Source organism: Astatotilapia calliptera, chromosome 16 (genome assembly GCF_900246225.1).
Source record: "Astatotilapia calliptera chromosome 16, fAstCal1.2, whole genome shotgun sequence".
Taxonomy (NCBI): domain Eukaryota; kingdom Metazoa; phylum Chordata; class Actinopteri; order Cichliformes; family Cichlidae; genus Astatotilapia; species Astatotilapia calliptera.
This window is the reverse complement of record NC_039317.1, coordinates 8,856,598-8,873,087: the sequence shown is the minus strand read 5'-3', so window position 1 is coordinate 8,873,087 and position 16,490 is coordinate 8,856,598. Positions and strand designations below refer to the sequence as shown.

Sequence of the window (16,490 nt, the reverse complement as noted above, 5' to 3'; positions counted from 1 at the left end):
TTTGGCTCAACTCCACATTAACCTTGTTTGTATAGGTTGTGAATTATGAATGTGTTTGACTAATTTATCTTCACCAGAGCTTTATATGTATATGAATAATATTTGTTCCTCTGCGTTTGCGCAGGTTACAAACAGCGTCCTGTAGGTTCACTTGCTGACGTTTATGATAATGTCAAAGTCCACAGTTGTTGGTAGGAGGCTGGTACACGAGCATCGGGTTTGCTGTTTCACAAACAAAGAGGCATTATTTCACCGCTCTCTCTCTCACACACACACACATAGACATATACAGGCACAGGCACCGGGGCTGATTCACTTGTTTAGCCTCCTGTCACGGCACAAAGAAGGGACAGGTAAGACGCACTGCATGGTTAAAATGCTCGGGAGATCTCTGATGAACGTCGGACTGCGCGTGAAGTGTCAGCAGCTTAAAGGGATCCAGAGAGTGACAGCGGGACTAAACCCTGCCAACTATGGGGACACCCTCCGCCGCGAGGCAGCCTCCACCAGCACCGTCATGGGTGTCAACAAAATGAAAACTATGGATGATTTAGGCGGACCGAGTTTCATGACTACCTTGTATTGGCTTTTTATAAAGGGATATTTCCAAACGACGCAACAAATGCAAGTAAGTTGGAAAAGAAGGTGAAAACAGAGTTTTCCTTCTGGACTAAGGGTTCAGTCCGCGCCCTTGAACTACAGTGCACCATCCCCTGGAGCTGCTAGAGCGATCAGTGTATCCTGATGACCCCACTGTGGTATTTATTCACGCACAGTTTGGGGTTTAGAATTGAATCTTGGTTTAATAAGCGCTTAATAACAACGATTAAAATCATCTTTAACAAATCCTGTAATACAAATAAATGAATAAAAAGAAATCTATATTAGTTTTCCTTTGAGAGACAGTCACAGTCTTAGGAGAGTTTTCCACAGTAGAGGATAAGTAAGAGATATTTTTTTTATAATGAGGATACTCTAAGCAAAGATAAGTATGCACTGATATGTCATGATATTTTCTAATTCCAACAGGAAACTGTTGGTCTCCTTAAACATCATTTACCTCCTGATAACTCTGAACATGCAACTAACCTATTAACTCCCATTATTTGCTCAAAGATCGAGCACAGCAAGATATACGGCCCCCTGTGGAAGTCCAAATACGGCCCTTTGGTCGTGGTGAATGTGGCCAGTGCCGACCTGATAGAACAGGTGCTGAGGCAGGAGGGTAAACACCCAATCCGGACAGACATGCCCCACTGGAGGAACTACAGAGAGCTCAGGAACCAGGCCCATGGACCCCTGACTGAGTGAGTGAAACCATCACAGATCCACCACATCTGTGTCCTGAATCCACACTGCACTGTAACTCTGAGCAGGCTGACAGCATGTTGTTTGTTTTGTTTCCGCTGATGAAATCTGTCTGATTAAGCTGCAATAACATGTGATGTAGCAACTGCAGATCATTTCTTTTCTACAAACAAACAAACACGATACATTGATTTTTTTGTTGTGTCAGTTGCTATGCGAAAAAACTTTGTCCAGTGCCAAACTTTGCTAGGTGTTCAGGTTCTTTAAGATGGGAGCAAATACGTGGACTTTGAATGCAATGTTATGAACAAAAAAGAAAAAAAATCCATAATATAATCCAGTCAATATAAAATATGTAGGTATATATATATATATATATAGATATATATATATAGATGTAGATAGATAGATATAGGTGTATATAGGAGTGCAATGCCTTTAAAAGTATGGATTGACAATTTTTGATATGTGACCTAAGACAGAGGTTACTGTTACTGTTCTTCCTCTTCATAGAGGTTGTGGTTGTTGATTACGCACCTCTCTCCTCTTGATTTTGCCTTGAAACAGTTCTAACAAATTGGAAACTATAATTTAACATAATTTAATCTCACCTCATTTCAGTTCATACCTTCTGTATGAAATTACTTTGTGGTTAGTATTTGTGATGCATACTTGTTGCTGACAGGGAACATTGGCAGCGTGCAGGGATTCAGTCCAGGCCTGCAGCTCAGGTTTTTTTTTTTTTGGTTTTTTTTAGTGTTAGAGACTGAGACCAATATAGACTTCGTCAGTTTCATATAAAATCTAAAGTATTGAAAGGAAGGGCCTGTGGACCACAATGTTCTTGCAGAATAACAGACACTTTCTCAGCTCCTCATTTATTCTTGTCCGACTTGTTTTAGCAGCACTTATCAGTGTTGAAAGTTAAGACCCTGGAGCAGTACTAACAGGCTTTCAGACACTATTAGACAACCCGGAACTACTCAGGGTACACTCGTTCATGTGCATTTGGATATGTTTAAAGATCTCAAACACCCACTTGTGTTTCCAGAGATTTGCCCATCTGCTATGGATATTTCATTTTGAACAGTTTGAAGCACTTTGGAAACAATAACACTTGTTATTAGTATTAATTCCTTGTTGACTTTGGTCTTTGGACGGGATTTGTTGATAAAGAAGGGAAATATGTAGACTCTTACTAGCCTTGCCTGTAAAGTGAGTCCATTTAAATGTAAGCAAGAATAAGCCAAATACAAATCTATACTTATAGATTGATATTATCATAAAATTATTTTTCAAAGAAGTAATTTTCAATGACTTGCTCTCTGGAGCCTGATTCCCTTGTTTTTATATTGGTTTTTAGGATGGGGGCCAAATGGCAGCGGATTCGCAGCATCTTGAATCCACGAATGCTGAAACCCAAGCACGTCTCCTCCTATGCCAACACCATCAATGAGGTGGTGACAGATTTTATCTGCAGAGTGAACTGGCTGAGGGAGACCAGTGGACAGGGAGTCGTGGTCAATGACCTGACTGCAGAGCTCTACAAATTTGCTTTTGAAGGTTAGCAGAAAACAAAACAAATAAATGAAATGTTGTTAATTAATAAGCTTTAGAAACTCATGCAGTCCATCTCATTTAGATGCTTGGAAACAAGAAGAAAACAGAGGAATATGCTGTGTAATTGTTCTTGTCCTTGATTTTTTCAAACCTGCAGACCTCATTTTCTGTGTGTCATTCAGTAAGCCAACAGCTGCTTTTTCTTTTGGCCTTGACCGCTGATTAGACACGATAATGTGGTCATATAATGCGACACGGTCACTTTGACTGCGATTGTTTTTAAGTGTTACAGTCCGGTCTCAATCATAAATCTAAAATCCGACAGCAGCACCGTCCAAATGAAATCCATCTTCCAAGATGACACGTTCCTGCTTAGAATGTTGGTGGTGTTAAATTTATCTTATGCTAGCAGATCTTTACACTAAGGTACACTGGCTGCTGGCTGTAGCCTCATAAACAGAATGTGATTTCTTCCATTTCACAGCACATTACATTTAAAGGTGCGCTATGTGAAGCTTGCGTCACATGAACTGACCACATATAAAAGATCGCAGTAGCATCTCGGTGACAAAAGCGAAGGGTGGTTTCCCTCAGATGTCTCGTCTGTGACCTCAGTAAACAATGAGGTCACAGGTCGTTGGCTCCGTGTCAGGTCTAGTGAAGTGGAAAAATTCAACCGGAGTCCAAGAATAAACACAGGGAAATACTAGAGATGCATCACAAGCTCTAAACAAAATGACTTAAGGATAACATACATAAGGAACAAAGACAACCTGAGGGAATAAATACAACAGAGGTGAAAACACAATCAGCAAACTAAGAATCAAGTGGCAGGTCCAAGAAATGAGCGCTCACACTCAGTTTTACTGAATACAGCCGAGTTTAATTATGCTTGCCATCAGAGTCAGAAAGGAGGCTAAAGCAGGGTTTGCTTTGCTGAGTGACTGACGAGTGGCTAATGGTCAATGGGCCTCATTCACAAATATTAGCGTGGAAACATTTTTAATTGGTGCAAAAAATGAGTTTTGCATGCAAATTTACTGTAGCATTTATAAAATACGAGTATCAGTCTATTTTGTTCTCACCACCGTGCATATGCTAGTAAATCAGAATCATTCGGGACCAGCTCACAATATCCATACACGGAGATGATTTATCTGAATTTCAGCAGTGGGATAACATCTCCACACCCCTTCTGGTTGTCTGTCTATACATGACCACCCCCGGCACTACAAGTTGTTTGTACCTGTTTTCGTGCCCCACCCTCCCTCCCTTTTAAATCCATTCACCATTCATTAGTACGTGGGGATCTGCCCGGCCCAGGAGCCTCGGCCAGTCCCCTCTGAGACCTTCCCCACACTGCAGCCTCAATTCATACTCAAGCCATCTGCCATTATCTGCTAGAAATGCAGTCAAACCTAAAATGAGGATGTGGTCCAAGCTAGTGAATTGCATTTTATCAGTGCCTCCAGTAATCTATATAAAGAAACACATTTGCTGCCAGGTGAAGTAGAAAACGTGGTGACTGAGATGAGGTGGAAGCCAGATAAGGTGCAGCTTTCTAAAGTGTTTCCACAGGAGTGACCATCTTTCAGTCATTTCAGCTGAGACAAGAAAAATGTGGAATCAAAGTTGATATGAAAAGATTGGCAAACAACAAGAAAGGAAGGAAGAAAACAGGTGGAGGACAAGGATCATGTGACCTGTCAGCCCCAGATGAGAGAACAATAAAAGCCAGATTATCCAGCATTCATGGGATAGTGCCAAAAACCTATTCAGCAATGACAGAAGTCATTTGTAATGAAAGATAAGAACATTTAAGATACAATAAGATGAGATAAGGGACAGTGCAATATGTTTACATGGAAAAAGGTTAAATATATAAATGTTTTCTTTATATTTATTTATTTTTATTGCATTTCTGAGCGTTTACCATATTGTGAAAACTGTAAATAATGACCAAAATTTGATAGCAGAATAATATTAATAATTAGTAGCAGCAGCAGTAGTAGCAGTAGTAGTGTTAATTGTAAATACTTGTGTTTATATTCCTAAGTAAGCCAGGCTGTCGTTTGTTTGTATGCATGGTCAGAGGGACTGTACAGAAAAATTCAGGTATGAAATATGAACAAATCTGTGTGCGAAACATTTATACACACAATTAATGTGCAGACATGCGCGTATGCATCAGGAAATGAGGCTCAAATAAGTTCATCAGTATATCAGGTTTATCATGTTTTTTCTTTTAACTAAATAAAAAGCTGGTGAAAAGTATGTGTAAGAAAACAAATAGAAAAACCACAAACAAAACAAAATCTTTTCCAAGGAAAGCAAATAATGAATGACAAGATGCCGAGATCAGCAGCTCCAAAGGTCACAGAACAGGGATCAGCGAGAGCGACCCTGGACACATTTCAGTGGTCTGTGCTGTTTGCAGGAAGGTTTTTCTATTGTATGCATGTGCTGTCAAATTGATGTTGTTTTGTCAAGTTGCACTGAGCTCTTTTGACAAACTATCGTTTTGTTTTTAAACACAGGAATATGCTCAGTGCTTTTTGAAACCCGTATGGGCTGCATGAGTGAGGTGATCCCCGAGAAAACCCAAAAGTTCATTGTCTCCGTGGGGGAAATGTTCCATCTCTCCCAAGTCGTCATCCTCTTCCCACAGTTCCTCTGGCCCTACCTGCAGTCCTGGAAAAGGTTTGTCGCAGCCTGGGATCATCTCTTCAAAGTTGGTGAGCAACATTAATTTTTAACGAGTAAATAAAAGTGTGGTGTGTTGGTAAATTCACTGCTGAATATTTATCCGCTTTCTGCCATTATGTGATTTCTAAAACCACTTTGAAACATGTTTTCTGTTTTAGTGCAAAAAAACCAAACACCTTTCAGGCTTTTCGTTAAATATTCACGATTTAAAATTGAAAAGACTTTTCTAGTTGTCAGAAATCTGTAGGATTTAATTCATGGAAACATTACCTACTCCCGATTCCATACTGGTTGTGGATCACCAAGGTTAGTTCAGTTCAGGGTTCATGGACATTTTCAAGTAGCACTATCAGCTAATTTCAAGGTCAGCACACACAACACACACAAAGAGACAAAGTCCACCCCTACATGTGGCTTTTCACACAATCAGTGTGCTAACAAGATCCCTAACTGTGTCTCTCTTTCCCCATCTAGTGGGCAAACATGTCTTCACACAGTCTTTTTCTTTTAATTTCACATGAGATAAGATGATGTTGTCTCTCGTAGCTGAAGAACTGGTGAATAAGAAAATTGAGGAGATCCAGGAGAATGTCCACCTGGACAAAGACGTGGAGGGAGCGTATCTCACACACCTCCTGCTCAGTGAACAGATGAACAGCACAGAGATCCTGGGCAGCATCACTGAACTCCTCCTGGCAGGAGTAGACACAGTGAGTACTAACTACACCGCTCCGTCATTCCCAATTCCCAAAATAAATTTGTTTGCATTAAAGTGTCTCCCATTATTCGTTTAGGCTTCCAGGTTTCCATCTTCCCAGAGCCACTTAATAAGAAACAAAAAAAATGTTAGTTTTCCTTTATATAAAAACAACCCACTGCCACTCACCCTAGATAGAGACGCAGTTATTGGGAAACAGTTTTACTTCTTCTATTCTACTTCTAATTTCTGTTTCTACTATTGCTGACAGTGGAGCTGCTAACATGTTGGTTAATTTAAGTTTCTTTTTCTCTCTTTTCAGTTCCACCTTTTTTCTTTTTGCTTTTGTTTGTTCCTCTTTACTAAACACTTCTTTCACATTAACTCTGTTCTACAAGGTGCACGAGTGCACAGGGAAGGTAGGGGAGGGGCCAGCGATGTGACCAGAATTGATTGGGCATTGTATTGTCAGTAATGAAAATGAACAAATAGGCTGCTGTGCACAATGCACGGTGCACAGCAGCCCTTCAAGCCAGCCTGTATAGTTATATTGACAAAGAAAAAGAAAACTATACTGACCTAATTGTGGCGGCCCATCAGGCAGATTACCAGTCCAACTTTGGAGTATAGCTCTCAGCTACAAGTTAAGAGATAATTTTTGAACATATTAAAAGTCTTCTTAAAGTCAAAGAATGCATATAAAAACAAGAAGTTGAAGTTGACTTAGAAAACCAGTTGTGCTTTTCCACACGGAGGCTGATTTTCTCTAAATAGACTCTACTATATAGAATGATGCCTTAATTCAGCATACAGTTTATAGACTACTCACTGGGCTGATTCCTCTGTAACTACTGGTTTTGCCACACACTGTGCAATGCTGTCATGTCAATCTGTCTTGTCTACGGATTTACTCAAAGCAGCATTTCATCCACTTAAATATGAAATAGCTTTGTCCTGGATTGGAAATCTTCAGTAATATAAATGAGGTGTTCTTGTCTCAGATGCTGCAGATGAGTAATCGTCATGTAAAAACATGAAAGGTATGCCATTCCTTAATCAATGCAGTGAAGTTTTCTGGAAGATATTTCTCAACCCAAAGATCAACCTCCCTGAAAGTCAAACACAAATGGAACATGTCGAAACATTACATAAAACAGAACATTACACTCTGTGTTTCTCTGATTTGCAGACCTCCAACACTATCTCCTGGTCTCTGTACCATTTGGCGAGGGAGCCTGAGATCCAAGAACAGCTGTACCAGGAAGTGATAAGCGTTTGCCCTGGGGACAAGGTGCCAAACAGTGATGACATAGCTCAGATGCCGTACCTGAAGGCCATCATCAGAGAGACACTGCGGTAGGAGGGGAATCTTTTTATTAATAAGATAATAACTAAGGTGAAATGAAACACTTATCTGCTCCTAAACATGGAAGTTAAAGAAATAAAACCACTTAAAAGAATACTTCACCATTTATAGACTTACATGTTTGTAAGGGGTGAGATAGCAAAGAGTTGCATTTACTGAACAAATGGAAACTGTGTTGATGCCTTTCTGCGTTTTGTGGTCGCCAGCCTGTATCCAGTTGTGCCAGGAAACGCCCGCGTCACTGTTGAAAATGAGATTGTGGTGGGGAATCATCTCTTCCCAAAAAAGGTAAGATGCACGTTAAGCACTCCTGGCCTCTTACTAGTAAATAAATGCAGTCTTGTCTATACAGCGCCATCTGAAATCAGTTGGGGTTGTTGGGGTTCAGTCATAGCACAATAGCAAACGTCATGGGTTTCCTCTCTTAGACGCTGTTCCACCTGTGCCACTACGCCGTGTCCTATGATGAGAATATTTTCCCCAACCCTCACACCTTCCTGCCGGAGCGCTGGCTCCGAGGAGGGGAGGATAAGTCCAAGCAGCACCCGTTCGGGTCAGTACCATTTGGTTTTGGGATCCGGGCATGTCTAGGTCGGCGGGTGGCTGAACTTGAGATGTATCTCCTCCTCTCCAGGGTAAGAACATCTGTTCCTAATGCTAATGATGCTCCGTGCTTGCTTATAAAGAAGCAACTTTTGCCAACACAGCAGTGTACTTTGGCTTTGAGTTGAGCATGCAAAGCTACTGTGTCAAGTCTTGCTCAGGCAGCAGAGTGGATAGTGATAAAAGCTACTAGATTATACATCTAATCCAAAAACAGTTTGCATGTTTTGACAAACTGTAACTTGCACTTTAAGTTCTTAAAATATAACTTTAAGTGCAAAATTGGAAAAGGTAATGGATAAGGTTTGGAAGGAGTGCTGTGAATTAATACTTTGCTTTATGTGAGTTGCTGAACAAGTTATTATAAAAACTCAACAGTAGCTTGATGCTTACAACTTTAAAGACTTAGAAGCTAAGGTCAGGTTATTATTCCACTGCATATTATGTTAAAGGATCCATACAACTTTATAACTCTAAGACTGCAAGACTGAAATATGCAAACAAACAGGGTCAAAACATTGTGCCGTTGCTTTTTTAAATTTCCTGGAAATCGGTTGTTCTTCAGCTTCATTCAGGGAGCAGTATTAACCTAAAGTAACTTCTCGGCCCATTCAAAGCTGTTTACTCTTTTGTCGGCCTGGGCATGCACATGAATACAAACCACTCATCAGGCTCTTTGACCTGAGTCATCCAAAATACACAGTAGTCAATTGGCAAGCAGCTGGTAATCAGTGAGTTTAAAATTTCTGCTCACATAAATAAATGTCAATTCCATGTTTTTCTTTTTAAAGAGTACTCTTTCTTTTTTGTGTGTTTGAAGTTGATAAAGCACTATGAGGTGAAGCCTGATCCTGCTGGAAAACCAGTGAAGCCAATCACCAGAACTCTGCTTTGCCCTGCTACACCAATCAACCTACAGTTTCTGGGCAGACAAGTTAAGCAGGCGGAGCCAAGAGCAAAGTTAGCGGGTTCTCCGTGAGCTGTTTTTCTATTCAAAGTCTTCATTTCACTAACCACTTGTTTATGTGGAGTTTTATTTCATGAAAACTGGATTTATGTTGTACAGTATATAATGGAGACACACATACATCTTCCTCCACTGCTTACCAATTTAACAAGATAAACTGGATCACATTCAAACATACCTGCCTGGCCACCCTCTACATTGACATCTTCACCCTTCTGCACTCCTTCATGACTGAAGAATTGTAAAATATTACTATTAGTATTACTATAGTTAGATAAATATCTACTATATTATAAAAAAAACGATATACTATTGGCTGAAAATGACAAGCAGTGGAGGAATTTTTCAAACCATTTCATTGGGAAAAGGAAGCAATAAAACACTATGGAAACACCTTATTAAAGAAAAAACTGTATTAGTGGAAAATTGTGCATAAAGTATAAAAACTGTGATAATTATTCTGAAGAAAATTATTTCTCATCAACGTTAAATTGATTAAAATTACTGCTATATATGTTTAAGGGTGACCTAATTTTAAATGCTTTATATTGTGTTTAATGTCCAGCTCCATTCACAAAATATCTTAATTATGAGTTTGTAGTAGCTGTCCAGTGAGGAAGCTGTTCATGACCACAGAAACAAAAGTCTACGTCTTTATTTTGCACATTTAGCATTCAGCAAAAGCAGAATTAAAAGGATTGAGCAACGTGTGACATGGTTAACTGTCAATATCTATAGGGTGATTTCAAATATGAATGAAAAAAGAATGTGGAGTGTTGGCAAAACAGCTGGTTAAACATTTAGACATTCTCATAGATGCTAATCTGAAAGTGCTGGCTGACCCTGCACCTGGTCAACTTGCCTGTTTTTATTAGACTGGACATGTTCAGAGAAATCGTCACAGCTTTCCTTGTTAATGTACTAAAGAAGTTATTAAAAGCTTTTTCATGCTCTTCTTTACATCACATATGTTAACCAAGGGTGTTTAGCAAGAGGGAACTTCTCTGTTATGATGCTAAATCTCTGAAGCTGGTTTGCTTGGTAATGCAGACCATAACTGATCTCAGAGCAGTAAAAGCTGAGCTAGCGGCAGCTTGCCTGTCACGCTAGTCTGCCATCGGTTTACTGGCAGACCAGTGGTTTGTCCACAATGCACATGTGCAAACCACAAGAAAAAAGGTTTCTGGCCTCTCAGCTTGCCCAGCTTTAGTCATTGGTAACAGGAGATGGACACACCCTCAGGGACTGACAAAGCTGTGGTCTCCTAGGAGACTGAAATAAGCACATCTTTCAGTGACAATGTTACCAGTGGTCACAAGATGGCAGTAACGTAAAGCCACACATCAAGTGAAAGAGAAGGAGCTTTATAGCAGTGCTGTCTGAGGTGAAAGGAGACAAATCACTTTACTTTGGTGTGTTTTACTTTTTGTGTATGTTCAGACTTGACAACACACTCACAAATACACACACACACAAGCAGTATGTAATCTTGCTTTAATTAAGGAACATGTCTGTCAATGCAAGTGAAGGACTTTGAATGCACATGCAGTACTTGTGTGTGGATGTGGAGGTTTGGTGTGAGTTCATTTATGTAGAAATTGGAGACCTATATCAGCTCACACACCAGTTGATTTGGGACTACTGTCCCCAGTTAGATTTGAGGCACATAAAATATTTGTATTTAGGGTGGGGTTTTTCTGTGTTGCATTGTGTATGTGTGTGTGGTAGTTCTGAATGTTAATGTGCATGGTTATCTGTCTCTCTGTGTTAGCCAGAGTTGCATAAACGGAAGGAAATTAATAGGTGGATATCCCATCAATGATCATGTCTGAAAATAGATCTATACTGCACAGGTTTTTAAAGGCATTTTAACATAAAGTAAACTTTCTTCAGGAAATCTATCATTTTAAGTTTAAATTTTGGTTTTATTGCTGATTGTTGGAAAGTTTTAATGTTTACTATTAGTAGTATATACTGTCGTAGACCAATGCTGCCCTCTTGTGGTCTGTTTTGTCCTTGAAAACATTTTTCATTCACGCCTTACTCATTTTCTTTCTTTGCAGAGACAATAGATTTTTTTTAAGCTTCTTTAATGTGTCACTGTCCAGACATAGCTTTTATAGTCACAATAAAATGATCAGGTGGCCAGTGAGCAAGAAAATGTTTAGCTGTGTTCTGGTGACTTGTTTGAACAGCCATGTGATTGTTATTACCACTTCTATTAGCTGTTCGAAAAATGTTAATCCTACACTTACAAGTCATGACCCTCAAAGTGATTAATAAATCCCTACATGTCAAAAGGTTGTGATTGTTTGGATTCTTTTATAATCTGTTTAATGCTGTATGTTCAACTAGAAAAAAGTCTCTTTTCCCCAGAGAGCTTTGTGGGCCATAACACCTGTAAGGTGCTCAGATCCTGTGGGCTGCAAGCCCAAGAAGAAGAAAAAGAAGAAGACAAATCCTTTTATTGTTAATATGTGCGTAACGAAATTTTGTTCGGTAGCTATTGGCACAGAAGAGAACTCCCTTTTACATACATAAATATACTGTTCATACATATGCAGATACACTATAAGACAAGTGAAACCACACTATCCATGTGTGCAGGTGTGCAGAAATAATATGTGCAAAAAGTCACAGAATTGGATTGCACAGCTCTGGGGAATGAAGCTGTCTCTCAGGCTGGTGGTACGTTTTCATGTTCCTATGCAACTTTCCTGAAGGAAGCACGTCTGGCCCTGTTTTTGGGATCTGTCTAGCGTACACCGAGTCCAGATGTGGAAGTGGATTTCCCACAATCCCTTGTGGTGTTTTCATCACCCAGGCCAAGGGTCATACTAAGACAGATGATACTTTCTTTTGTGGCTCTGTAGAAGTTCATGAGCAGCTGAGAAGAGAGTTTGTTCCGTTTTAGCTTCCTGAGGAAGAAGAGCCTTTGCTGGGCACATCACACCCAGAAACTCGATGTTGTCCACACGCTCTACTGCCTCTCCGTGTATGAGGAGAGGACCGTGTTTTGTCTTGCCGGACCGCCTGCAATCCACAATGACCTCCTTGGTGTTGCTGCTGTTAAGCACAAGGTTGTTGTCTAAGCACCACTGTGTCAGTTATTGGACACTCCTCCACTTTGGTCTGAATTGTGCAAAGGACATTGTTTGCACAAATCAGAAATCTTTTGGTTCGTTCAGATTCAGCTTTGGAAAAAGAAGCCATGTTGCCATGTCCTTTTTAAAGAGAAAAGGCTTTCTTCTGGCAACCCAACGAAACAACACCATTCTTTTTAAGACGATATTTCAGTTAGAAAAAACACTGTTTTACAACAGTTATTTTTTTGCCCGAATCTTGGCACCGGTAACTTGTTACCTTAGATACTTCTAAACTTCTGGCTACTACACTGGTTGCCATTAAGCCAGGCTGACAAAAAGTCAGAGCTCTTTTGAGCCAACAATCCCTTTAACGTTAACTAGTAATGACTTCATGAACTTCATGAATTTCATGAAAAAATTACCAAAAATCATCCCACAGATGTAATATTATCTACAGCTACTCTTAGTACCATTGATGTTAAGTTAGACTCTTTTTCTCCAATTGATCTTTCTGAGTTAACTTCAATAATTACTTCCTCCAAACCATCAACGTGTCTTTTAGACCCCATTCCTACAAAACTGCTCAAAGAAGTCCTGCCATTAATTAATTCTTCGATCTTAAATATGATCAACCTATCTCTAATGATCGGCTATGTACCACAGGCTTGAAGGCCTAGCTGTAGTTAAACCTTTACTCAAAAAGCATCTCTAGACCCAGCAGTCTTAGCTAATTATAGGCCAATCTCCAACCTTCCTTTCATATCAAAAATCCTTGAAAGAGTAGTTGTCAAACAGCTAACAGATCATCTGCAGAGGAATGGTTTATTTGAAGAGTTTCAGTCAGGTTTCAGAGCTCATCACAGCACAGAAACAGCTTTAGTGAAGGTTACAAATGATCTTCTTATGGCCTCTGACGGTGGACTCATCTCTGTGCTTGTCCTGCTAGACCTTAGTGCAGCATTCGATACTGTCGACCATAATATCCTATTAGAGCGATTAGAGCATGCTGTAGGTATTACAGGTACTGCACTGCAGTGGTTTGTATCATATCTATCTAATAGACTCCAATTTGTTCATGTAAATAGAGAGTCCTCTTCACACACTGAGGTTAATTATGGAGTTCCACAGGGTTCAGTGCTAGGACCAATTCTGTTTACATTATACATGCTTCCCTTAGGCAGTATCATTAGAAGACATAGCATACATTTTCACTGCTATGCAGATGACACCCAGCTCTATCTGTCCATGAAGCCAGATAACACACACCAATTAGTTAAACTGCAGGAATGTCTTAAAGACATAAAGACCTGGAAGGCCGCTAACTTTCTGCTTCTTAATTCAGATAAAACTGAGGTTATTGTACTCGGCCCTGAAAAGCCTAGAAATATGGTATCTAACCAGATTCTTACTCTGGATGGCATTACCTTGGCCTCCAGTAACGCTGTGAGGAACCTTGGAGTCATTTTTGACCAGGACATGTCCTTCAATGCACATATTAAACAAATATGTAAGACTGCGTTCTTCCATTTGCGCAACATCTCTAAAATTAGAAATATCCTGTCTCAGAGTGACGCTGAAAAACTAGTTCATGCATTTATTACTTCCAGGCTGGACGACTGTAATTCATTATTATCAGGATGTCCAAAAAACTCACTGAAAAGCCTTCAGCTAATCCAAAATGCTGCAGCAAGAGTACTGACAGGGACTAGAAAGAGAGAGCAGATTTCTCCTGTTTTGGCTTCCCTTCATTGGCTTCCTGTTAAATCCAGAATTGAATTCAAAATCCTGCTCCTCACATACAAGGTCTTAAATAATCAGGCCCCATCTTATCTTAACCCTTGTATGGTGTTCGGGTCTGTGAGACCCGTTTTCAGTTTCTTTCAAAAGAAAAATTAAACAATTAATTATTTTTTCAACCTGAAATTCATTGGCTTTGGCTTATTTTCTGTGAAGAACATAAATCTGAACTAATTTTCAATGACCTCATACTGTACCTCCCCCCACGCATTTACATTACATACAAGGTGTTCGGGTCCACTGGACCCAGGTCTAGTAAAAGTGTTGAAAGTGTAGGTCCTGTGTTCCCACACTCTGTCCTCCTCCTTTCTGGTGCTGCTGATAGTGTTTTCTTCCCCTCCTGCTCCCACACAAAGTTGCAACATTGTTGAAAATTCAACTATCAACACCGTCTGCTCTGACATCTCACACATTTTACCCTCTTTCTTGAGGGATCCAAATTTTATTTTCTCATACCCTGTCCCACCTGCAAATTAGGGGCATAATACTACAAATAAGACTTTGCCAGTGTGGTTCTTTATCACAACTGATCAAGATGGCAAAATATTATCTGCTGCGAGGGCCATCCAATTGATTTTGGAAGAGAGAGGAGCTTCAGATGATGATGTTGACAAAGAGGTTTCAGAATATTTCACATTTCTGAAAATTCAGAGTCTGACAGTGACTTTAAAGAAGAGGATGAGGTTGAGCACCATTTAGTAACAAAACGAAGACGAGTACCCCATCTGCAGCCAGCTCCAGGACCAGAACAAGCCCACCAGACAGCAAGTGAAGAAATAAGGATGTCAATAACTGGTGAAATCGAATGGTCTTCTTGCCCAAGAAATGAGCCACCCTGCAGAGCTGTTACTGTGATAAGCCAGGGCCAACACGGCTGACAGGTACTCATGTGCAGGACATCAAGTCTTCATTTGAGCTTTTCATCCCAGATTCCATCCAGAAAATTATTCTGGATTGCAGTAATCTAGAAGGAAGGTGTGTTTTTGGAGAGAGGTGGAAGGAGATGGACCAAATCTATCTAACAACCCCAAAGGCCTACTTTGGGGTTTTTATCCTTGCAGGAGTTTTCAGGTCCAAAGGGGAATCCACAGAATCCCTGTGGGATGCAGAAACCTTTCCGTGCATCAGTGTCTCTGGAAAACTTCAACAAAATTTCCAGGATTATCCGTTTTGATAACCGAGACGACAGACCAGCTCGACGGCAGAGAGACAAGCTAGCTGCCATCAGGACAGTGTGGGATAAGTGTGTGCACCACCTCCCCTGTTTTACAACCCTGGGCCTAATGTCACCATTGATGAGCAGCTGATCCCATTTAGTTGTGAAACATGTTGCTTCACGTGTAAATGTGTTGTGTCTTTCCACTCACTCCACTTGATTATAACGTATTTATGTTTTTTATAACATTTTATAAAAAAAAAAAAATAAAAAAAAAAAAACGAGAAGCACATTGATTCATAAATGTGAGCTAATAAAGGTAAAGGGAAAAAATTAACCATGTTTGCTGTTCATATGGCTTGTAATTGGGATGAAGTGAACATCTGTTGAGTAATTTAACATAAAATTGTTTGATAGTGTTAATTTGGAAAGCCAAAAGTCTAGACCCATGAACACTGGCTGAGTAACAAAAATATGAACACCACACAAGGGTTAATGACCTTGTAGTACCATATCACCCTATTAGAGCACTTCGCTCTCGCTCTGCAGGCCTACTTGTTGTTCCTAGAGTATTTAAAAGTAGAATGGGAGGCAGAGCCTTCAGTTTTCAGGCCCCTCTTCTGTGGAACCAGCTTCCAGTTTGGATTCGGGAGACAGACACTATCTCTACTTTTAAGATTAGGCTTAAAACTTTCCTTTTTTCTAAAGCATATAGTTAGGGCTGGACCAGGTGACCCTGAATCCTCCCTTAGTTATGCTGCAATAGACATAGGCTGCCGGGGATTCCCATGATGCATTGAGTTTTTCCTTTCCAGTCACCTTTCTCACTCACTATGTATTAACAGACCTCTCTGCATATCTGTTATTAACCTCTGTCTCTCTTCCACAGCACGTCTTTTATCCTGTCTTCCTTCTCTCTCCCCAACCGGTCGCAGCAGATGGCCCCGCCCCTCCCTGAGCCTGGTTCTGCCGGAGGTTTCTTCCTGTTAAAAGGGAGTTTTTCCTTCCCACTGTCGCCAAAGTGCTTGCTCATAGGGGGTCATATGATTGTTGGGTTTTTCTCTGTATCTATGAAGCGCCTTGAGGCGACTTATGTTGTGATTTGGCGCTATATAAATAAAATTGAATTGAATTGAATTGAATTAATGCCAGCACAGTGTTGGCCAGTGGTGGTTTTGGACTGATGTTCAAACAGCCGGAGATGACATCTACTGTTTCCTTAAGTCTCATCTCTCAAGGTTTGG

At 40.2% G+C, this 16,490-nt stretch overlaps 1 protein-coding gene across 1 annotated transcript; it reads left to right on the top strand.

The window, feature by feature from the left end:
• On the top strand, positions 1–11,510 carry cyp27a3 (cytochrome P450 family 27 subfamily A member 3). Its single transcript, XM_026145086.1, is given in 11 exon segments — positions 1–217; positions 219–249; positions 252–628; positions 1,117–1,307; positions 2,672–2,871; positions 5,406–5,603; positions 6,121–6,284; positions 7,461–7,627; positions 7,844–7,925; positions 8,066–8,272; positions 9,061–11,510. Coding segments are annotated over 11 exon segments (1,830 nt in total). The 5' UTR covers positions 1–163; the 3' UTR covers positions 9,220–11,510.
• Positions 11,511–16,490: the final 4,980 nt, after the last annotated feature.